Below are 24969 nucleotides of genomic sequence, written 5' to 3' on the forward strand. Positions count from 1 at the left end.
AAGACAAGGTAGGACAGTCCTTCAGAATATTCTGCTTAACAGAAAAAATGGGCAGATATGCTAGGCCTGTAGGCTGAAGATGGATGCTCCATTATTGCAGAGGAACCTTGGGTGACTGTCCAGGTAGCCAGATGCTTATGTCATTTCTCACATTTTTTGCTTGCACTTCCTGCTTACTCAGGTGATGTTATTTCCTTCTTGGGTCTCTGATGGAACTGAAAACTTTATAATTATAGTTTTCCCTTGTTACCAGATTCAGAAAAGAAATTCACTAAAGAAATGTAAAGTGTATAAGGTTGAGAGACATAAAAAGAGAGTCTTGGTAATGCAAGTTATAGTAGAAAGTACAACCTTTTGGACTCGCCAATACAAGATAGATACGGAGTATTTTCTCTGAATTTGTCAGTTGTTAATGGACTAGACATTGTTGATCAAGTGGCAAACTTTACTTTTTTCTCAGGCTAGTTTATATAGTCAGTAGAGCAGGATATGGGGAGGGGTAGAATGGGTTGCTTGTGAGCCAGGTGTTAGTGTAGGCAGGATATTAGAAAGCCACAATGAGGATGTTTGGCAGGGTAAAGAGTTTATGAGTAAGAGGTCCTGGAAGGGTTGCCTGGGTGACTGAGCCTGTGGGTGGAGGACTGGGTCAAGTTATTTCTTTTCTTGAGCTGAGGTTCTAAGGAGCTGCTATGTAAAGGTTAACTATGTGGCCTGCCAAGCATGGCCTAGTATCTTATGCCAAGTCCTGAGATTTGGCTCCCAACAGGAATGTTTATTTAGGGACTGCCTGTAGGCAAGTCTGTGGGGGCATTTTCTTGATTAATGATTGATGTGGGAGGGCCCAGTCCACTATGGGAGGAGCCACCCCTGGACTTTCGATTGAGCAAACTATGGGACACACTGGTCAGCAGCATTCCTCCATGATCTCTGCTTCAGTTTCTTCTTGGCTTCCCTCAGTGATGGTCTGTGATAGGATGTGTAAGTCAAATAAACTCATCCTAAAGGTCCTCTTCCTTGGTCATTGTGTGACACCGATGGAAAGAAAGCTATGGCAGATAAGAAGACATTGCACTGTAATTTGTTGGTGCCTATAGTCCTTTAATTCTGAGATAGATGAAATTTAGATGCCTAAATTTGAGGATTTATTCTGTAGGTTTTCCCCATCTACAGTGGTGTCTGGATTTGTTTGTTTGTCTTCTGTTGTGTTCACAAGCAAGACTTCTCATATGCTATGCAGTAGTAACCAGTCAGTCTAACAATAAGGACGGGTTCTGGCTCTGCCAGAGAGCGCATCTGTGTCCTGAAGTCCTTCTCTAGTTACTGGCTTCTACAATGGCAGAGTATGGTGACTTTGTTCAGCTTCTCTCAGTTCTTCTTGCTGGTCACATGTGGAACACATGTGCTGATAACTGATACCAAGCCAGTCCCAGAGTGTGGGAGAAGAGAATCCGTCCTTATGAGCATTGCATATCCTTTTCTTTATGAGGAGTATTGCATCCTGTAGTTAGCAGAGAGTCATAGAATTTTTTTCTTTTTTTTTTTTTGTTTTTTTGAGACAGGGTTTCTCTGTGTAGCTTTGGAGCCTATCCTGACACTCTCTCTGGAGACCAGGCTGGCCTCGAACTCACAGAAATCCGCCTGCCTCTGCCTCCCGAGTGCTGGGATTAAAGGCGTTGCCACTAATGCCCCGCCCGAGTAATAGAATCTTAAAGTCATAGAGCTCCCAGTCTAGAGGGCTTTCTCTACAGAAAACTGAAATGTGACCCTGATTTTGTCGTCTAAGCTCAGTTATCTGGCATCCTTCTTGTGCCTCTGTGTACTGCCCACATTCTACAAGCAGACCCTCCCAAGAGCATTCTAGTTAACTTCTGGGATCATCACTCTTCTTTGTGAAAGTCAGGAGGGGTAGGAGGAGACTTGGGTTTGAAGAGTCTCAGACCTTTGGTGGACTCTTGCAGCTGCCTCTATAACCTTAACTTGGATCATATGTCGCCTGATCCACGTCAGTCTCCTGATGCATTGCCTTCCTGTACCAATGTGTCCTTCGTAGTTGTTCTCCCCCTATGAGGCTCCCGAGTTTTCCCTCTCACCTCTTGTTTCCTGTTACATCTCTCCACTTCTCTTGAGGTGAACTCTTCCCTTCCCCTTTCTCACTTCATTATTGATAGGTGTCTGGATGCTCTTTTGTTTCCTGAGAACTCCCAGTCTTCAGACACAGAGCAGGCACTGGGATGTTAACAAAATCAATAGCCTCCTATCTCACAGACTTCAGTGGTTTGCAGTTTTCTTAAAACTCCTCTTTTTCTCTGTGCCATATCTTGTCACTTTTCTGGCTTACACAAAGTAAACCGACTGGCCATTATCTGTGGAATTAAGTCGAGGTCCTCATCCAGTGTTCTTCCCGGGAGCTAAATTGGCAACAGCCAGTGTTGCATGTGGAATTAATTTCTAGTATTTCCAAGGATTATTGCATATGAACATTAGAAAATTCCTTCTATAGTATGTAATGATGGCCCCATTCCTTAGGAGAAAGTAGAGGTTTGTGGCAAAATGTAGGTCTGAAATAGCTTATTTCACATTGAAATGTGGAGCCCACTCTTTTTTCCCAAATACCTCTAGGCAACTTTTTTTTCAGTTTTTTAAATTTGAATTAGAAACAAGATTTTTTTACATGACAATCCCAGTTCCCTTATCCCTGCCGTCCTCCCCTACCACCACCCCGAACTAAAACCCTACCTATGACATATCCTTTCTGCTTCCCCTGGATGATGAGGCCTTCCATAGGGTGTCATCAGTGTCTATTGTATCCTTTGGAATAGGCCTAGGCCCACCCCCATGTGTCTTGGATCAGGGAGTATTCCTCTATGTGGAATGGGCTCCCAAAGTCCACACCTATGCTAGGGATAAGTACTGAACTAAAAGAGCAGGTCCTGTATATTTCTGAAGTTTCCTCACTGAAACCCATGTTCCTGGGGTCTGGATCAGTCCCATGCTGGGGAGCAAGAGTTCTCCGATGTTCAGGTCAGTTGTTTCTGTGGGTTTCACCAGACTGGTCTAGACCCCTTTGCTCTTCATTTGTCCTTTTCTGCATTTGGATTCCAGTTCATTTCAGTGGTTAGTTGTGGGTGTCTGCTTCTACTTCCACCAGCTGCTAGATGAGGGCTATCGGATAACATATAAGTCAGTCCTCAATCTCATTATCCGGGGAGGGCATTTAAGGTAGCCTGTTCTCTGTTGCTTAGCTTGTTACCTGGTGTCATCTTTGTAGATCTCCAGACATTTCCCTAGTGCCTGATTTCTCTGTAAACCTAAAATGTCTCCCTCTATTATGGTATCTCCATTCTTGTTATCATCTATTCTTTCCCTGACTTTCTGCTCCCTCATGTCCTCTGCATCCCTCCTCTTCTCCCCTTCTCATTCTCCTATCTCCCTCCCCCCTCTTCCTGTGCTCCCAATTTGCTCAGGGGATCTTGACCCTTTCCCCTTCTCCAGGGGACCATGTATGTCTCTCTTAGGGTCCTCCTTGTTTATTAGCTTCTCTGGCAGTGTGGATTGTAGGCTGGTAATACTTTATGCTATGTCTAAAATCTGCATATGAGTGAGTACATACTACGTTTGTCTTTTGTGATTGGGTTACCTCGCTCAGGATGGTTTCTTCTAGTTCCATCCATTTTCCTGCAAATTTCAAGATTCTATTGTTTTTTTTTTTTTTCCCCACTGAGTAGTACTCCATTGTGTAAATGTACCACATTTTCTCTATCCATTCTTCGGTTGAGGGGCATCTAGGCTGCTTCCAGTTTCTGGCTATTACAAATAGTGCTGCTATGAATATGATTGAACATATGTCCTTGTTGTATGAATGTGCTTCTTTTGGGTATATGCCTAAGAGTGGAATTGCTGGATCTTGTGGTAGACCGATTTCCATTTTCTTGAGGAGTCGCCATACTGATTTCCAAAGTGGCTATACAAGTTGGCACTCCCATCAGCAGTGGAGAAGTGTTCCCCTTTCTCCACATCCTCTCCAGCATAAACTGTCATTGGTGTTTTTTATTTTAGCCATTCTGACAGGAGTAAGATGGTATCTCAGAGTTGTTTTGATTTGTATTTCATTGATGGCTAAGTATGTTGAACACTTTCTTATGTGTCTTTCAATCATTTAAGATTCCTCTATTGAGAATTGTCTATTTAGTTCTGTACCCCACTTTTTAATTGGATTGTTTGGTGTTTTGGAGACTAGCTTCTTTGAGTTCGTTGTATATTTTGGAGATCAGCCCTCTGTCAGATGTGGGTTGGTGAATATCTTTTCCCAGTCTGTGGGCTTCCGTTTTGTCTTGCTTACTGTCTCCTTTACCTTACAGAAGCTTCTCAGTTTCAGGAGGTCCCATTTATTAATTGTGGATCTCAGTGTCTGTGCTACTGGTGTTAAAGTTCAGGAAGCAGTCTCCTGTACCAATTAATTCAAGGGTATTTCCCACTTTGTCTTCTAATAGGTTCAGTGTGGCTGGGTTTATGTTGAGGTCTTTGATCCATTTTGACTTAAGTTTTGTGCAGGGCGAAAGGCTTGGGTCTATCTGTAGTCTTCTACATGTCTGCATCCAGTTATGCTGGCACCATTTGTTGAAGATGTTCTTTTCATTCCATCGTATAAATTTGGATTGTTTGTCAAAAATCAGGTGTTCATAGGTGTTTGGGTTAATATCAGGATTTTCAACTCTATTCCATTGGTCTGTCTGTCTATTTTTGTGCCAATACTAAGCTGTTTTCAGGACTATAGCTCTGTAATAGAGCTTGAAGTCAGGGATGGTGATGCCTCCAGAAGTTCCTTGATTGTACAGGGCTGTTTTGGCTATCCTGGGTCTTTTGTTTCTCTATATAAAATTGGGAATTGTTCTTTCAATGTCTGTGAAGAATTTTGTTGGGATTTTGATGGGGATTGCATTGAATCTGTAGATTGCTTTTGGCAAGATTGCCATTTTTACTATGTTGATCCTACCTATCCAAGAGCATGGGAGATCTTTCCATTTTCTGGTATCTTCTTTAATTTTTTTCTTTAGAGACTCAAAATTCTTATGGTATAAGTCTTTCACTTTTTTTGGTTAGTGTTACCCCAAGGTATTTTATGTTGTTTGTGGCAATTGTAATGGGTAATGCTTCTCTGATTTCTTTCTCCACCAATGTTTCATCGGTATATAGTAGGGCTACAGATTTTTTTTTACTTAATCTTGTATTCTGCCACTTTTCTGAAGGTGTTTATCAGCTGTAGGAGTTCCCTGGTAGAGTTTTTTGGGTCACTTTTGTAGACTATCATATCACCTGTAAATAGTGAGAGTAATAGATGAAGCCTACTTGATCATGGTGGATGATTTCTCTGATGTGTTCTTGGATTTGATTTGCCAGTAATTTATTGAGAATTTTTGCCTCAATGTTCATGAGGGATATTGGTCTGTAGTTCTCTTTCTTAGTTGTGTCTTTGTGTGGTTTGGTATCAAGGTTATTAAAGCCTCATAAAAAGCGTTTGGCAATGACTTTTCTGCTTCTATTGTGTGGAATTCTTTGAGGAGAATTGGTATTAGCTGTACCTTGAATTTCTGGTAGAATTCTGCACTGAAGCCATCTTGCCCTGGGCTTTTTTTGGTTGGGAGATTTCTGATGACTGCTTCCATTTCATTAGGGGTTATAGGACTATTTAAGTTGCTTATCTATTCTTCATTTAATTTTGGTAAGTGAAATCTGTCCAGAAAATTGTTCATTTCCTTTAGATTTTTGAATTTTGAGGAATATAGGTTTTCGAAGTATGACCTGATGATTCTCTGGATTTCCTCTTTGTCTGTTGTTATGGCTCCCTTTTCTTTCCTGATTTTATTGATTTGCATGTTCGCTCTCTGCTGTTTGGTAAGTTTGGATAAAGGTTTGTCTATCTTGTTGATTTCCTGGAAGAATCAACTCTTTGTCATATTGATTCTTTGTATTGTTATCCTGGTTTCCATTTTATTGATTTCAGCCCTCAATTTGATTATTCCCTGGCATCTGCTCCTCTGGGGTGTATTGGCTTCTTTGTGTTCTAAAGCTTTCAGTTGTGCTGTTAATTCTCTAGTGTGATTATTCTCCTATTTCTTCATGTGGGTACTTTCCTCTTAGCACTGCTTTCAAAGTGTCCCATAAGTTTGTGTATGTTGTATCGGCATTCTCATTGAATTCTAACAAATCTTTAATTTCTCTTTTTATTTCTTCCTCAACCCAGGAATTGTGCAATTGGGTGTTACTTAATTTCCATGAATTTGTAGGTTTTCTGCAATTCATGTTTTTGTTGAATTCTAACTTTAAAGCATGTTGGTCTGATAAGATACAAGGGGTTATTTCAATGTTTTTGCACCTGTTGAGGTTTGCTGTGTGCCAAGTAATATGGTCGATTTTAGAGAAGGTTCCATGTGCCGCTAAGAAGAAGGTAAATTGTTTTGTATTTGGGTGGAATGTTCTATAGATATCTGTTAAGTCCAATTGTGCCATAACTTCTATTAGTTTCTTTCTTTCTTTGTTAAGTTTCTGTCTGGTGTTCCTATCCAGTGGTGAGAGTGGGGTGTTGAAGTCTCCCACTGTAATTGTGTGTGGTTTTATGTGTGATTTGAGTTTTAGTAATATTTCTTTTACAAACGTGGATGCCTTTGTATTTGGGGCATAAATGTTCAGAATTGAGACTTCATTCTGATGGATTTCTCCTGTGATGACTAGGAAGTGACCTCCTTCATCTCTTTTGATTGATTTTAATTTAAAGTCCAATTGTTGGATATTAGAATTGCTACCCCCTTATTTCTTGGGTTCATTTTATTGGAAAATCTTTTCCTAACATTTAATTCTTAGGTACTGTCTGTCTTTGAAGTTGAGTTGTGTTTCTTGTATGCATCAGAACAATGGATTCTGTCTTCTTATCTATTCTGTTAATCTATGTCTTTTTATAGGCGAGTTAAGACCATTAATGTTGGGATATGTTAATGAACATTGATTGTTCATTCTTGTTTGTTTTTGATTTGGTGATGGTGGCGAAATTGTGTGAGGGATTCTATCTCTTTTTTACTTTTGGCTGTTGGTAAAGTGGGATTATCTATTGCCTATATTTTTTTGGTTGTAGTTAACTTCCTTGGGTTGCAGTTTTCCTTCCAGAACTTTCTGTAAGGCTGAATTGGTGGATAGGTATTGTTTGAATCTGGTTTTGTCATGGAATATCTTGTTTCCTCCATCTATATTGATTGAAAGCTTTGCTTGGTATAGTACTCTGGGCTGGCATCCATGGTCTCTTAGTATAGGTAGAATATCTATCCAGAACCTTCTGGTTTTCAGAGTTTCCATGGAAAAGTCAGGTGTGATTCTGATAGGTTTGCCTTTATATGTTACTTGACCTTTTTCCTTTGCTGCTCTTAATATTTTCTCTTTATTCTGTATGTGTGGCATTTTGATTATTATGTGTTGAGGAGACCATTTTTTTGGTTCAGTCTATTTGGTGTTCTCTAGGCTTCTTGTATTTTCATAAGACATTGGCATGTCTTTCTTTAGGTTGGGAAAGTTTTCTTCTATGATTTTGTTGAATATGTTTTCTGTGCCTTTGAGTTGGATTTCTTCACCTTCTGCTATATCTATTATTCTTAGGTTTGGTCTTTTCACAGTATCCCATATTTCCTGGATATTTTTTGGTTAGGGATTTGTTGGACTTAAGATTTTCTTTGGTTGATGAGTCTATTTCTCCTAGTATATCTTCAACGCCTGAGATTCTCTCTTCCATCTCTTGTATTCTGTTGGTTATGCTTGCATCTGTAGTTCCTGATCATTTACCCAGCTTTTCTATTTCCAGCACTCCCTTAGATCGTGCTTTCTTTATAGTCTCTATTTCAGTTTTTAGGTCTTGGACTGTTTCCTTGAGAGATTTGTTGACATCTTGTATTTTTTGGTTTGTTTTTTCTTCCATTTCTTTAAGGGATTTTCTCATGTCCTCTTTGAGGTCCTCTGTCATTTTCATGAAGATGTTTTTAAGGTCATTCTCTTCTGCTTCATCTGCATTGTGATGTTCAGGTCTTACTGGTGTATGGTTCTTAGTCTCCAGTGGTGTCATATTGGGTTTTCTGCTGTTGAATGTGCTTTTACATTTTCCTCTTCTCATCCTTTCTTCTGGTGGGTGTAGCAGGCATCTCTTCATCTCCTGGTGGGTGTGGGACCAAGGTTCCCTTCTGGAAGATGCAAACAGATCCAATACTCTGATGTCTGTCCTCTTGTGGATGGAGGTGGCACTGTTTCCAGTGCCTTGGCAGTGTCTGGGTGTGTTGGATCCTGCTGCCGAGTTAGGATCCAGTGAGCAGACCCCTGGTGCCAGATGTTTCTGTGCAGGGCTTGTTTAACCAGAACTGGAAACAGCCCCTGGCCTACCTGGGCCAGTGGATGGAGGTGGGACTGTCACTGGGGCCTTGGCAATGTCACCTCTGGACAACTTTATCTGGAATTAATGAGGTATCACATTGTGAAGTAGGCACCTGACAGGTAAGTGTTAAATGAATTAACAAATAAATGAGTAGCACCCTACACACTGGGGAAAGTGTCATTTGTACACATATTGCAGTCTTATTGGAATAGCTTCTTTATTATGAAAACAACAATGCTAGCTGTAGTTTTTAGGTGAAAGTGCCAATCAATTATGCAAGAATTTAACATCTGAATAGTGAGTGGGATCCATTTAGAGATGGGTGCTTTTCATTGTTGTTGCTGCTATAACGAATAACCTATTAGAATTTATCATTGAGAATGACTTATTCCTAAAATATGGGTAAAATAAACCCTAAGCTTACTAGTCAAAATTATATAGTGAGCTGGAGAGATGGCTCAGCGGTTAAGAGCATTGCCTGCTCTTCCAGAGGCTTTGAGTTCGATTCCCAGCAACCACATAGTGTCTCACAGCCATCAATAAGGAGACCTGGTGCCCTCTTGTGGCCTGCAGAGATACATGCAAACAGAATACTGTATACATAATAAATAAATAAATCTTTAAAAAAAAAGAAGTTTAAAAATCCTATAGTGCTGGGGCTGGAGAGGACTCTGAGTGGCTGAGGTGCTTGGTGCACACACATTAAGGCAGATCCTGGGGACTCACTGGCCAGTCAGTCTAGCCCAAATGGCAGTCTCTAAGGTCACTGGACCACTCTGTTGTAGACAAATAAGTTTAAGTAAATAAATAAATAAATGTGGAGAAGTGTTGAGAAAGACCTCTTACTGTCAACTTCTGTCCTCCACATGTGGCTTAATGGGCAAGAACCCTGTCACTGCCACACACATTTGTGTAAAAGTATACAAGCCTGTCTGGCAGTGGGGGCGCACGCCTTTAATTCCAGCACTTGAGAGGCAGAGACAGTCGGATCTCTGTGAGTTCAAGACCAGCCTGGTCTACAGAGCGAGTACTAGGACAGCCTCCAAAACTACATAAAAAACCCTGTCTTGAAAAAAAAAAGAACCCCAAACAACAACAACAAGCAGCCCAGGTATGCAAGCCCACCTTGCCAACGACACAGTGGCAATACATGAACAAAGTGAAGCTTTTACTTCTGCAATGCTCTTCAGTGTATGAAAGTTTATATTTTGATGAAATCTGATTTATCTTTTTCTGTGTTGCCTGTGCTTTTGATATCATAAGATTTACCTTTTATGATTTTAGTTTTTATATTTAGGTCATTGATTCATTTTGTGTAAAGATTGTTTTGTGGAATGAGGTATAGAAGTGTGTCCATTCTTTTATATTTGGGTGCCCAGTTATCTCAGCACCATTTATTGAGAAATGGTTCTTCTGCCCTTGAATAGTTTGCCTCCAATTGGATATAGATTAGCCATAGATGTATGAGTGCATTTCTGGACTCTCCCTTGCATCCCATTGGTCTGTATGTTTATTCTGTGGCTTCATGTTTTAATTGTTGTAGCTTTGTAGTCAGGAAATGTGCCTCCTCTAACAGTTGTTACTTAAAGTTGCTATGGCTGTTTGAGACTTGGAATGACAGTGGAGTTGAGGATTGAGGATTGGCTTCCATTTCTACAGAAGGAGCCTTTGGAAATTTGACAGAATTTATCCAATCTGTAGACTTTAGACAGAATTGATGACATCTTGGTGTTTTTACTGTTCATAATGTCTGTTCTTTGGATACTTGGAGAGAGTGTCTTGTACAGGTCTCTAGGGTTGTGTGTATTTAGTGTTTATATCATGGGCAGTTGTAAAACCCAGAGATTTAGTCCCTTTTATGTTATTACTGAGTCTTCCAATTCACAGACATGGACTGTTGTATTTGATCATCCTCAGTTCCCAGCATGTCATCATCATTTTCAGGACACTGACCACCCTTTCACCTCCTTACTTGAAATTTATTCTTGTGTATTTTATTCAAAAGTGAGGTCATAAGCTATTTCAGACATTCAAAGAAATGGAATGACCAGCAATGTGCTTGCCATCCAGTTTAGTCAGTAAGGTGTAATGGGATTAAAGCCTCCCCAACTGAATTTCCTTTTCTGCTGTCATAAGTTTAGTGTTTGCTACTACACATGACAATAGGCAGAACCTTCCAAATATGTCCCCTTCCTAGTCTAGAGAACCTTTGAATGTGCCACCTTACATGGCAAAATAATTTTTTCAGATGTGATTAAGGGTCTTGAGATGGGTCGTTTACCCTGGATTACCAAATTTCAGGGTCCTTATAAATGAAAGAGAGTCTGGATTTCTTGTAATGCACCCCTCTAAGGGTTGGGTGAGCCTCAGGTCTCTCACCTTCATGACATGGATATATGGCTATGGCTCTTGGGTTCTTTGTACAGGTTAGCCATGTGACTTTTTTGGGAGAAAAGAGGTTTATTTATTCATTTATTTATCTATTGAAAGAGAGATGTCTCAGTATATGTTCTAGGCCCTGAAACTCACAATCCTCCTGCCTCTGCAAGCAATGGGATTACAGATATGTGCCACTGTGTCCAGTTATTGTCCTGAAACTCACAATCCTCCTGCCTCTGCAAGCAATGGGACTACAGATATGTGCCACGGCATCCAGCTCAGTTAGCTACCCAGACACATGGCCACAGAGCTAATCTTGAGGGTTTGTTGACAGTAAAATGCTCCAGTTTTTACCCTTGATTCTCACATCTTTGCCAGCCAAGGCCTTTTCAGAAGCCCAGAGAGATGCCAGGACGATTTATTTCTTCATACTCATCAACTAGATATTGAGGAGTTGCCATCCCATCATGGCTTAGTTAGTCCAATTCTCTTTGTAACTCTGTGGCCATGCTACTGGGCACTCAACCACTTACTACTGTTGGTCATCCCTAGTGAAGTGCTTGAATTGTTTTTATTATTTATAGTAATCATCTTCACAAGATTTCAATGTTTATCTAAATTATAATATTAAACAGAGTGAATACAGATGAAAGGAAAACTGATAGCTATGTTAATTCCCAGGGAAAAAAATATCAGGGCAAAAGTACTATTACCTGTGACTTTTGTCTTCTAAATAGTGAATCTTTAAAAACTGAATGTGACTTTTGCCTGGTGTGGTGGTATCAGTATGCCTGTGATCCCAGTACTGGGGCAACAGAGATAGGAAGATCAGGAGGGGCCATCCTGGCCTATGTATGACTGTTAAGAAATAAAAGAAAAAAAAAACCGTGTGGGCTTATTTTACATATAGCCATATTTTATAGACTTCTTTTTCCCTTCATTCAGAAAACACAACAAATATACCCATCTTTTCACTACCTCTCTACAGCTATCAGTTTGAAGGATCACATTATCATATTTCCAAGAGGTCTGTGTCAAACTCCTTATACATACCGTGTAGCACAATGGTCAGAAAATGCTGTGACCTATGAACAGAGTGCCATAGCATTCCATTCAGCACTTTAATCAATCCTGTGTAGGAATCTAGCTTGTGATGCAGTGTTAGAACCATCCTCAGGTTCATGTTTATGAGAGGTCTGAGGAAACTTGTCATTGTTCCTCAGCTGGCTCTAGAGAACCAGGGAACAGCTCATGACTTGTCCATGGCTTGACTCACTATAAGGACACAGTGTATGGCTAGGCACAGTGGTGCTCACCTTTAATTCCAGTTTTGGGAGGCAGAGGTAGGAAGATGTCTGTGAGTTCAAGGCCAGCCTAGAGCTGCATGGTGAGATACTGTCTCAAACTAAACAACAACAAAAACCAGAAGAACAAAAATTATGTGGTGCACAACCTGTCTTTAGGAAGGGATGGCATTACACTCTGTGATAAAAAGCAGCAGCTGATCAATCCTTGGACTTCAGATAAAAATCTCCCCTTGAGGAGTACATGGACCCCAGACTGTTGTCTGTGAGGCCAGCACGGTGCTGATCCAGACCCTGAACGTGGATGTCAATGAGGAGGCCTCCGCACTCTGTGGGGCCCCTGGTAGTGGATCAGTATTTTTCCCTGGTGTAAGAAGGGACTTTGAGAGCCCATCCCATGTGAAGATATGCTCTCTCAGCTGGGACGCATGGGGGAGGGCCTAGGCCCAGCCCAGGATCATGTAGTGGACTTTGGGGAGCCCCATGGAGGGCCCTACCCTCCCTGGGGATCGGAGAGGGGATGGGATGGGGAGCTGGTGGGAGGTTGGGGTGAGGGAAGGGAGAGGGAGAAGGGATTGACATGTGAAGCAAGCTTGTTCCTAATTTGAACTAAAAAAAAAAAAAAAAAGAAACATTGAGAAGTCAAAAAAAAAAAAAAAAACGGAAAAACTCCCCTTGAGATATAACTCTAGCCCTTAAATGTGTACTTTTCTAATATATGGATGATGTCATTACAAACACACACAATAAAAGATCTACCAAAATTCATATATCATTCAAAATAATCTGTTTTTTTTCTCTGCACTTAGATTTTCTCGTACCTCACTTTTAGAGATACGATCAGATGTGGTAAAGTCAACCACTCGTGGATGGCAATGACTCAGAGTGGCTTCCTGTGGAATGCTGTAAGTAGACACACAGGAAGGTGTTGTTCTTCCCAAAGGCAAATGGGGTTGGGCTTATGTGAAGGCCTGTAGTAGGGGTGCATTATTCCCTGCCCCCTCTCCCTTCTCTGTGTCCACCAGCAGTAAGCGCCTTTTATTTGTGTTTTTGGTTTGTTGCTTGGTTAGGTTTGGTTAGCACAAATCTGGAGGAAGATGTAAAAGTAGAGAATAACACTATCTTAAAAGATATATCTGTATTTTCAAATTTACATGGCAGGATATGTAGATTGGATATTATTTTTACATCGAAGCAAAGCCCCATTTTGTTAGATAAGTTGCACCTCATCCTTGTTTCCTTATTTTTGTTCTTATTCCTGTTGATGAACAAGCCGGTGTGTTGAACTCTTGAGTGTGAGAAAGAAACTTTTAAGAAAAAATTTGAGCTTGGCATGATGGTGCATGCCTTTAATCCCAGTACTCAGGAGGTAGAGGCAGGTGGGTCTCTGAGTTCCAGAACAGCCAGAGCTACATAGGGAAACCCTGTCTTAACACCCCCCCCCCAGCCTGGGGGTGAGGAATAAATAATTTTTTCTTCATTATTAGTTTTTATAATTATTTTATGTGTGTGAGTATTTTGCCTGCATGTATGTCTATGCACTGCATACATGCTTGAAACCTGCAGGAAGAGGGCATCACATCCTTGGGACTAGAGTTACAGATGGTTGTGAGCTACCATGTGAGCACTTGGAACCAAACCTGGCTCCTCTGGAAGAGCAGCAAGTGCTCTTAACTGCTGAACCATCTCTCCATCCTGAGGGTGGTGGTGGTGGTGGTGCTTGGGAGCATATGATCTGTAATGATCACCTCATAGCTCATGACTGTATAGCTCTGAAAGAGAGAAGGTGTTTCCTTACTGTGCTTGGCTGATGGCTTGCAGAACTGAGGGGAGCAGGCATTTATATGGACTCTGGGTAGCCAGGACTGACAGATAAACAAGAAGATCTCATAGCCTCCTTATAATTGTACCACACTTGAACATCACGGGGCAAAAGCAGAAATAAGAGAAGGGAGAACTCAAGAACACTGTCTTCTCTGGCTTTGTTCTTCCCTGCCATTGGCTTGTATTTTCTACACCTGTATCCAACAGGTCTCTGGGCAGAAGTGCTGGCTTTTTCTAATTCCAAAGCACTTGTATTCAGCTGTCACATAAACAAGAAATTTGTTTTTTTAAACCATCTGTTCTTGGAGTGTGGTCCTGAAACCAAGAGCATCAACACCATAGAGCTTGTGGGAGACACAAATTCTTAGGCTCCATCAACTCACTGGGTTTACTGAATCAGGAACTCAGAGTAGCAATCAGCAGTTGGCCTTTGCAATCCTCTCAGACCCTCCTTGCAGGCTCAGGTTTTAGAATCACTTTCTTAAACTCCAAACGAGGCAGGCATACCTTATTGGTTAGCTCCCTGCCAGTCTTGCACACAGGGAGAAAAGAGTGGTCCCATCAGGACCGGATGGTTTGTTTCCTCATAGGATGTATGGGCATGGAGTTGACTTTCTTCTGTAGTTGCTGGCACCCTACCTGTTCCTTTTAGCTGCTATAAGACAGTGGAACAGATTTTGTACCTAGTGCCTGGCCACCTGGACACAGGTCAGTGTGAGTACTTGGTGTCATCAGTCCTCCAGTCATTATCCATGAGGAAAGTGATGATGTCAGCTATGAAATAATTTTAGAAAGCAGGGAAGATGATGACCACTGAAGCTTGACTGATAACAGATAAGCAATCCCTGTTGTTCAGATTGCAGTATCATTCAAGAGACGTAAGCAGTCACCAAGGGACAGTGCATGCTTCATTTTTATTGTGGCCATGAGACTCCTCAGAGTCCCTTTGGAATGAGAAGTACAGTGATTTCCAGTTCATAAAAGGAATGTAGACACAGCACCAGGACAATGATAGTATTAAAAACTTTAGCCCCAAAGCCACGTTAGAAAAAGCTGGGCTGTGTGCATGGGCCTCTTGTATGTGTGCAGATGCATTGACAGTATCAAGCAGGCTTGGTATATGCCTTGCACAGTTTGAAAAGGTATTTACTTCACATTTTGTCATGGCTGACCATAATTTTGGAACTAGTAACGAATAGCTGCTATGTAAGCCCGCTGTGTACTCTGGGTGATGTTCTACGCACTTTATCCTGTCACCTCCCTACACAGGCATCTTCATTTTTCTCATTTTACAGGTGAGAAAATGAGTTAAATAATAACCCATATTAGTAAGTGCCTTGGTTAGAATTCAGACTGTAATCTGGCTGCCCACAAAGTGTGTGCTTAATTACTAAACATGAGTGAGGAAACCCATCACCTGCCACTTGCTCTTCTCCCAATTGGTGGCACAGGACCTCTGTTCTCCAGCTTCTTTTAAAAGGGAAGCCTGAGTTCTGAGGAGCAACTCCCATCAAAAGAATGGCATCAAGAAATGCTCGTGAAAACAGTTTGTCATTAAATTCCTCGGTAAGGAATTTCTTTCCTGGACTGAGTCAGAGTGCAGCATAGCTGGGCTGTGTTGGTTTAGGAGTTCTTTTGCCCCAAGTTCAATTTCCATCCAGTGTTCCCCTGCATGCAGTTTCTCCATTTATTCCATCCATCTAATCAGAAGACATTAGGTTATCTCCTTTTGCTATTAAAGTTCTACTCTTCATTCTTTTATAAATGATCTCATTGTAAATTCTTGATTGACCAATAATCACCAAAGTAAATGGAATTAAAGAATACTTGCTGTTACAAACTTTCTGTGTTCTCCCAGATTTTTGATCTATGAGATCTCACTGGTTTCTACTTTGTCTTAACTCAAAAAGGGACTGTATGCTGTGTGTACATTGAGTACACAGGTTCAGCCATAGAGTGCTTGCATCGAATGCATGGGGTTTGACCCACCACTTGAAAACAAATGTGTTTAAAATTTTTAGCTGAGTGTACTTTATTTTTCACTGGCCAAATCCCATGCTTTTGGAAGTACGTTTGTGAGTATAGTATTTATTTTGTAATATTTGCATGTTAGAGAAGTCTTTTTCTGTTTGGAAATGAATCCATGAAGAGCTTCTAGTATTTGATGCTTTAAAATGTTTAAAAATTTTATATGAAATAGATATTATTTCTTAATGTTTTTCATTTATCTCTTTTAGATTGATTTTTCCACAGTAAAAAACATTGAAGACAAATTTGTAGTGACTACTTTGCAAAAGTGGCGTCTAAATGTGCTGCGCCTGAACTTTCGAGGCTGTTTCTTCCGAACAAAAACTCTGAAAGCTGTCAGTAAGTATGCTCACACCAGTGGCCTGTATTGCTCTGCTGTGTCCACTCACAGTGGGAAAGTTAAGAGGAGACTCCAGTGTTGCTAGATTGTATGTTTCTGGAAATGATCTTTTGTAAACCATTCTTTTTGACCACTTTTTTTTTCATTTGTCTAGATTTTATGTATGTATCATCAATTTGTCTGTTAAAACTAGAATATATTCCCATTTTAAACAAAGTCTGTCAATGGGCCGTAACAGCATCCCCTTTCATCTTCCTCAAACCATCCATTCACTTTGTCAGTTTTCCTAAAATAGCTTTGACATATACATGACTTAGGAATGGATGACATTGACATTACTCTCCTCTGCCCTCCATTTTCTCCCACTGGTAACTCTGAAGGTTTAAAGAACGGGTTAAGAAGATCATGCTGTTTGCATTTTCCTTTATCTTGGAAATGTTTCTATGTCACTACTTACAGATTTACTAAATTCTTTTCAATGACTGTGAAATAATATTTGTGTAATAGATATGCTGTAATTTGCTTGCCTGCTTTCTTGTTGCTGGTATTTAAGTTATTTTCAGTTTTCCAAGGCCACTTTGTGCTTGCACTGTGCTGTTTAATCTTTAAACTATGTGTTTCTTGAGATTCAGTTTTTTACTTATTCCCCCAGAGGAAACCATGGATTTTAAAAGTATTTAGCCAACTAATTCCAGATAATGAGAAAAAATTTCACATGTGTATTTAACATCTTACTTTGGAAAAGTATAAGTTGCTTTTGGAAAAGTTAAGAGGGAAAGTCAAGTTACGGAGTGACATACACACAAACTTATACTCTGTGTATAACTTATGGAGAATTTCAATGTGAAAAAATAATATGCAACTGCAATGATGTATATATGTTTTAAGGACATATAGTAACATAAGAGACATGCATGGGTCTAGAACACTCCAAATACATGACAGGGGCTTGCCTGGAACAAGTTTGGTGAAACAGGGAGGAATGCACAAGAGTCTCAAATGTATCTTTACATTATTTTTTTTATAAATAAAGACATCACAGAAAAATGACACATTTATATTGGTTGCTGCTGGTACTGAAGGAAAAATATAGCTTCATGAATGATTGTATTGCACTGGAATACATGTTAAACTTCTTCCTGTTTGCAGTTTGTCATTTCATGTTTTTCAGTGCCCAGCAGATAAACACGTTATTATTATGTCTGTTTATTCCTATTCTTGTATCTTTTCCCCATTTTAATTTTCTTGCTTAGGATCTCCTTTGAAGGTTGAAAAGGAGCACAGCTATGTAGCTCTCTGGCCTTATTCTTAGCTCCCTTTTTATACTTTTTTTAAAAAAAGAATGCCATTCTATTTTTTTTAAAGATTTCATTTATTATGTATAAAATATGTATATATTCTGCTTCCATGTATATCTGCACACCAGAAAAGGGCACAAGATCTCATAACAGATGGTTGTGAGCCACCATGTGGTTGCTGGGAACCGAACTCAGGACCTCTGGAAGAGCAGTCAGTGCTCTTAACCTCTGAGCCATCTCTCCAGTCCCCCTTTTTATACTTTTAATGAGAATATATTATCATACTCTTAAATTCCATGCTATGACCATGTAAGAATGCAATGTTATCCTTGCTTCCACAGAAGCTATTCCTAGGTGTCTGTTTCTCATTCAATCTGGTCACATCAGTCTCTGGTTCTTTTTAAATTTTTATTTATTTTTGGTTTTCCAAGGCGGGTTTTCTCTGTGCATCCCTGGATGTCCTGGAACTCACTCTGTAGACCAGGTTTGTTTTGAACTCAGAGATTCTCCTGCCTCTGCCTCCCAAGTCCTGGGATTAAAAGCATACATCACCACTGTCTGGCCAGACTCTGGTTCTTAAGGAATCACTAATTTCTGATGTACCAAGACCATTTGTAATTTATATTCTAGGCATATTATAGATTTTGTTTCTTGTTTTTTTGAGACAGGGCCTCTCTGCAGTCCTGGCAGTCCTGGAACTTGCTGTAAACACCAGATTGGCCTTAAACTCAAAGAGAGCCAGGTTAGGTTAGGTTATGGGTTTTCTTGTGATGTCCTTGACCTCTTTGACTCCTACAATCCTTCTTCCCTCTCTTCATCAGGATTCCCTGCATTTTGTCCAATGTTTGCCTGTGAGTCTCTGCATCTTCTATCAGTTACTGGATGGAGGCTCTCTGATGATAATTAGGGTTGTCACCAATCTGATTACAGGAGAGGGCCAGTTCAAGCTACCTAATCACTATTGCTACGAGTCTTAGCTGGGGTCATCTATAAAGGAAACTGTAAGGTTTCCCTTGTATCTGGTTTCTGACTGATGCCACAAAGCTCCCCTTTCCAGCCATCTCTTTCAGTACTCCCCCCCAACCCTATCCCTTGAGTTCCCATGTCCCCAGTCCACCCAGGAGATCTCTTCTATTTCCCCTTCCCAGGGAGATTCATGCAGCCCCCCTTGAGCCTGCCTTGCTACCTAGCCTCTCTGGGTCTGTGGATCGTAGTTCAGTTATCCTTTACTTTACAGCTAATATCCACTTATGAGTAAGTACATACCACATTTGTCATTCTGGATCTGGGTTACCTCACTCAGGATGAGTTTTTTCTAGTTCCATCCATTAACTCTTCAAATTTCTTGATGTCATTGTTTTTAACAGCTGAGCAATACTCCATTGTGTAAATATACCCTATTTTCTTTATTCTTCAGTTGAGGGGTATCTAGATTGTTTCCAGGTTCTGGCTATTATGAACAATGTTGCTATGAGCACAGGTGAGCAAATGTCCTTGTGTTATGAGTGTGCCTCCTTTGGGTATATGCCCAAGAGTGGTATCCCTGGATCTTGAGGTAGATTGACTCCCAATTTTCTGAGAAACCACCATACTGATTTCCAAAGTGACTGACTTTTTCTGTAGTCTTAAAGGTAGATAAAATAATTATAAACCTTACACTCTTTGCCTCTGTTTCTGTCTCTTTATATCCTTCTACATATATCTCTATACGTACTCATACAAGAAAACATATAGAGCTGGGTATTGGTGGCCCACACCTCTAATCCCAGCACTTGGGAGGCAGAAGTAGTTGGATCTCTGTGAGTTCATGGCCATCCTGGTGTTGAGAGCTAGTTCTAGGACAGCCAGGATGGTTACACAGAGAAACGCGCCCCCCCCCAAAGAAAGAAATACACATGAAAAATGTATTGTTTACTAAATCTGTATTTTAAAAATAAAAAAGTGAACTTTGGAAGTAATGTTTAAAGCTTCAGTTTGACTTATGATTTTGATGACAGCAACAATGAAGACTGGAGTGAGTTTCTGAGGAATGTGAGGATATAGCTCTGGAAGCTCACATTCTTGTTTTGTCCCTGGTCTCAGAGGAAAAGTCTCAGGCTTTCATAATAAGTAAGATATTATCTGTTGGTAACCCCTCCACACAATGCTCTTAATTCAATTAAGTAAATTCCCTTCTATTCTGCACTGCAGGTTTTTTCTCATAAATGTGCTGGATTTTTATCAAATGTGTTAGCTTCATCACTGGTTTCCCACCTCCCACTTTATTAATATAGCATAGATCACACTGAGTGGTGTTTGTGCATTGAACTACTTTCCTTTTGTTACACCTCAAAGGAAATAAGAGCTAGTTATTTTTTGAGCAAATAAGAATGACTGTAGCCCAGAAACACAGGTTCAAGTTGCCCTGAGTTGGTCACCTGAACTTTTTATAATCATTGAACAAAAAGTATTTACTAAATACATTAGTGGGGAAATCAGGTAGGCTGGTTTCAACAAAGTGGTGGTGTCACTGCTATAGATTTTAATTTTTATTGTTTTTATTAGCACATGCTAATTACACATAGTAATGGGTCTCGTGATAGCATTTTATGCATGTATATATTGTATTGTGATCATCTCCTGCCCAGTGTGCAATTAGCACCCATGTGCCATTTCCTCTTGCTATCGAGTCTGCTTCTGCACTCATGTCCTCCATTTCCACAGCTGCTTCTCTATGACCAGTCTTATTCATGCATCATGTACTATCCTTTTAGCATACTGTCGTATTTTATTTTCTAACATTTTCCTAAGGGTATTTGCATACTGCTTGGATCACTCATAGACGGACAACACTGTCAGTATTAACATTTAGCAGCATGTTCAATACTCATTCTTGCCTTGAGTAAAGAAGCCTAACCCATCTCATTGGTGCAGTGATTTCCATACAATTACTACTTCTATGCAGAAGATGCGATCGTCCCACATTTCTTCTGAGAACTTCCAGGGACTTTGGGGAATCCTTTTTAAACAATAGAAGGTACAGAGTGGGTTCAAGACAGGCAGAGCAGCCTGGCTCAGTTCCCAGTACAAAGGGACTGAATCCAGTCCCCTGGTTCTCAGCTTGTAGAAGGAGGAAGTTAGAAGGGAAAATGCAGAAACTGGGTAGCATATGAAGGGAGCAAGTGGATGAGAGAAGACACAGTCAGCAGAAACTAGGATGTCTAAGGTGTGTGTGTGTGGGGGGGAGAAACAGTCACTGAGTGCAATTAGCATCAATTCAAGTGTCATCAAGAGGGTATGGCAGGGGACAAGCTGGAACCACAGCCCTTCAAGTTCTCAGGCTTACAGTGCTGTGGTTCAACAGCCTGTGGAAGGTGGCATGAGCCAGGGATTCTACCACCTTTGCATGCAAACAGGCTAGGATAGCAGCACATGGCTGCCAACCCATTGAGAGTGTAGGCTCAATGCTGGTGGAAATCCAGCCTGTTCCTGCTTTCCCACCTGCAGAACTGCAGCTTCTTTCCAAAGGCAGGGGGAGCATTTCTTCTTCGTGAATTCTTTCTACCCACTAGATTTTCTTCATTATTTCATCACTTACACTAGAAAAGATGCTGCAGCTTCTGATTTGGCCAGGGCACCAGAAGGACACGAACGACCATGTCTTCTTGCTTCTTTCGATGGCAGGCTCACTATGCTTCTTTGGATTGAATAGGTGTGATCTTGTTTGAGAAAAGCATGTAAACTTAAGGTCATATTCTGTTAGTCTCCATCCCAGAGAACTGGTGGAGCACCCCTCGCTCTTGTATAGTTCGATGACTGGTTTGGCTGCCGTAGCTTGGCAGCAACTGCTTCAGGTTTATCATCTTCCTGTTGGACAAGTGGCTCACCAGTAATGTCATCGACCTCCAGCACTTGAGGTCGGTTGAAGTCCAGATTATAGACCCTCCTGCTAGAAGGGTGAATCCATCGTTGGCTCAGACGTTCTTTAAGTGTCTCAAAGGGAATATTCAAACTGATCACTAGGTCCACATCACAGATTCTGTCCAAGGCTTCTGCCTGTACTAATGTCCTCGGGAAGCCACCTAGTAGCCAGTGCTGTGTGCTCCGGGTCTCCAGTTCTGACACCATTAATCATGTGATCACACGATCTGGAACCAAAAGACCTTTTTCTAGGTACTGCCTTGCCGCGTCACCAACTTCTGTGCTGGCCTCGAGGCTCTCCCTCAAGAAGTGGCCACTGGAGAGATGCTGGAGGCCAAAGTTCTGGGTGATCCTCTCGCATACGGTGCCCTTACCCGAGCTGTGCGGCCTGAGGTTTCTGGGCAGAAGCTTGGAAGCCATGGCTTTGGAGGGGAGGGGAGGGGTGGCCTTGGCCGCAGCCCACGCGCTGTGCCCGACAGCCCCTGCCTCAGCACCCTCTGCACGCGGGGGATTCGTCTGCCCTGCATGTATATTTTAAAGGATTATTAGTCTTTTATTTTCTTTCTTATGATATCTATTTGGTGTCCTTGTTAGGATAATACTGGCATTAAAGAATGAGTCCTCTCTTTCTCTCTCTCTCTCTCCTTAAAGAGTAAGAGAAGGGTTAGTGTCACTTATCCTTTAAATGTCTGGTAGAATCTGCCAATGAAGCTATTTGGTCCCGGGCTCTTCTTTGTTGGAGGCTCCCTGTTGTTTATTTCCAGTCTTTGTTTATTATAGATCTATTTAGATTTTATTTCTTGAGTCAGTTTTGACATTTTGAATGTCTGAAAATTTGTCAACTTCCTGTGGGGTATAACTGTTGATAGCACTTCCTGTAGTTGGGGTATAACTGTTGATAATCCTCTTTATTTCTGTAAAGTTGGCACTAACAAGCTCTCTTTCATGCCTCATTTTTAGCAATACTAGTTATTTATTTGTGTTTTTTTCTTGGCCAGACTAGTTTATATATTGTTAATTTTGTTAATTTTGTTAATTGCTTCAAGCAGCCAACTTTTTGGCTCTTTTTAAAGATACACACAGCATATAAATTACCATTTTAACCCCATATGTGTCAGTTCTGTGGAATTAAGTATCCTCACATTGTGCAACCATGACCATCTGTCTCTAGAACTATTCTGTCACAGAAAGCTGGATCTCATCACTCATTAAATCCCTGACTCCCCACTTCCTCCTTTGCTTAGCTCCTTCTGCTTTCTGTCTGTATGGATGTGCTGACTCAGGACTCCATGTGAGTGAAATAACAGACTGGTTATTGTTTGGTGACTAGCTCATTTAGCATAATGTCTTCAAGCTTACCCCATGTTAAAGCTGTATGCATGCACATGATGTGCTTAGCTATTGTAGACACAAATTATGTTAGTTTTCTGTTGCTAGGAAAAATTCCTGGGGTGAATAAATGAGAAGAACAAGGTTGTTTTTCACTGATGGTGTAGGAGTTTTAGTCCGGAGGTTCTGCCACCTCCCAGTGGTGCCTCGGGCTGGAAATCAGACCTTTATAATTAGTCTTCGGGAAATATTGAAGAGCCGGTTAGGTACTACGAAGTATAATTGGTAATTATATATGAGAATATATTTAATTTAGTAAGAAATTAACTGAACTATTTTCCAGGATGCCAACATTCATTTGCATTCTGATGATGGTGAACAAGTGTCCTTATTGCTTCACACTTGGTACCGTGATTGTCCCAGAGCTTGGTCATTCTTGAAGGCATGTGACAACATCCGACCACTGTTCTCACATTTCCTTGATGGCCTGTGCTCCTTGTGCTCACACTCATATCTGTTAAGGTGTTGTGTTCATTTGTTGTCCATCGGAGACTGGATCTTGTAGCCCTGGCTGGCCTTAACCTTCTGGTGATCCCCTTACCTCTACCTTTTGAGTACTGGAATTACAGGCATACACCACCACACCTAGTTCTAATAAGGTTTGGGGCCCATTTTTAAAATCGGCTTGTTTCCTTATTGTTGAATTTTAAGAGTACTTTGTTTCATTTTCCAATGTGTTGTGTAAATGCCATCCTTTCCTTTTACTCATCTATCTTCTTTTTAAACATAGACATAGCTATAATCCTTTCTTGAATTTTGAAACTGACTTCCATGTAAAGGTTTTCTGGTGTTTAGGACAGGCCCACTAGGCAGTTTGGAATAAAGGGGAAATAAGTTACATTGCTATGATTGTAGAGATCTTCAGATAATAAAAATCTGTGGGTCAAAGCCTTTCCTATGCAATGGGTGTGCTGACTATGTGTTCATTATAGCTGATGATGATGTAGATGGTGACTAGAATATATGAAACTGATGCTTGTGTTGGGATCAAGATAGCACAAACATATTTTCTTAGTTTATTAGTTTTTCTGTATATTTTTAAAATACAGTGATTCTTGGCCCAAATATCTTTATCATGGCAATAATTAAGTAAGCAAATTTGACCAAATCTTGACATTATTTTTAAGGAAGCAACCTGTCTCAACTATCATGATATTTTTAATTCGCCACCAATGATTTAGTAAAACTATGTTTAATTCTTGTAACCTCGAGTGTATTAAAAGACAAAGAGTTTCCACCCCTGCCCACTCTAGTGTTCTACTGGTGTATATAGAATTACACATATTTCTGGCCAGAGGTTTGGGTTTCTAATTTTAAGATTGAAGATAAATATTGGCAGAACTTTTGGCCACCTGGCTGCCTGGCACAGGAGTGCCACACAGATATAAAAGCTCAAGGAGTGTGAACCATAAAATGGTATCTTAAGACAGTTTAAAGGCAGGTAGTAGAGCACTTTTATGGAATTGGGCAAGTGGACTCATTGCTGAACTGTATCATTTGTCAGAGCAGAAGAATAATAGCTCAGGTTTCTTTAAATAAAACGTGCATTTCCAGAGGGACTAGGCTCCAGAGGAAGAGATTGTTAGTGAATGAAATAAAGGAACTACATAATGTTAACTATCTTTCCCGAGTAACTGGGCATTAAGCCGGCAGTGACAGGCTTAGGCTTAGGGGACTTCAACTCAGAGCAAATTTCACTTATAAAACTCAGAGAACCGTTGGTCTAGAAGAAAGATTTTTTAAAACATAACTTTATCCAAATGCTAAATTTTAAGCATACTTTCTCAAATATGTATATCTCAGAATTATCACATACCTTACAGTGATCTCTACTGAACATAAAGGAATGCCCAAAGTCAGGCCATTGAGTAGCTATCATTGAGTAAGAACTTGGTAGCAGAGGACTGATTGCACTTCCTTGAAATTCTCAACTGGAAATGAGCAAACCTTATGCTTTCAAAAACATAACTTCAGTTACAGCTCTGAGCAACACCAGCATTCCAACTCACTTAGCTCTGGGATGGTCCAGAGTAATTTCTATTATAATGTGTTCCAGAGCCTATTTCAAAATACATCCCAGGGGATGATGTTGGATATAAAAGT

At 40.6% G+C, this 24969-nt stretch overlaps 1 protein-coding gene and 1 pseudogene across 1 annotated transcript in view; one reads left to right on the forward strand and one right to left on the reverse strand.

Annotated features, from left to right (window-relative positions):
* Fbxl13 (F-box and leucine rich repeat protein 13) overlaps positions 1-24969 on the forward strand; it is a 198368-nt gene that overhangs the window by 61810 nt on the left and 111589 nt on the right. Inside the window, exons 8-9 of the mRNA XM_027393433.2 lie at positions 12897-12992; positions 16149-16278. Of these exons, the coding sequence (XP_027249234.1) occupies positions 12897-12992; positions 16149-16278 (226 nt within the window). The remainder of the gene's footprint in view (positions 1-12896; positions 12993-16148; positions 16279-24969) is intronic.
* LOC100759922 lies at positions 21246-21897 on the reverse strand (annotated as a pseudogene).

The sequence above is a fragment of the Cricetulus griseus genome, assembly GCF_003668045.3.
Source record: "Cricetulus griseus strain 17A/GY chromosome 1 unlocalized genomic scaffold, alternate assembly CriGri-PICRH-1.0 chr1_0, whole genome shotgun sequence".
Taxonomy (NCBI): domain Eukaryota; kingdom Metazoa; phylum Chordata; class Mammalia; order Rodentia; family Cricetidae; genus Cricetulus; species Cricetulus griseus.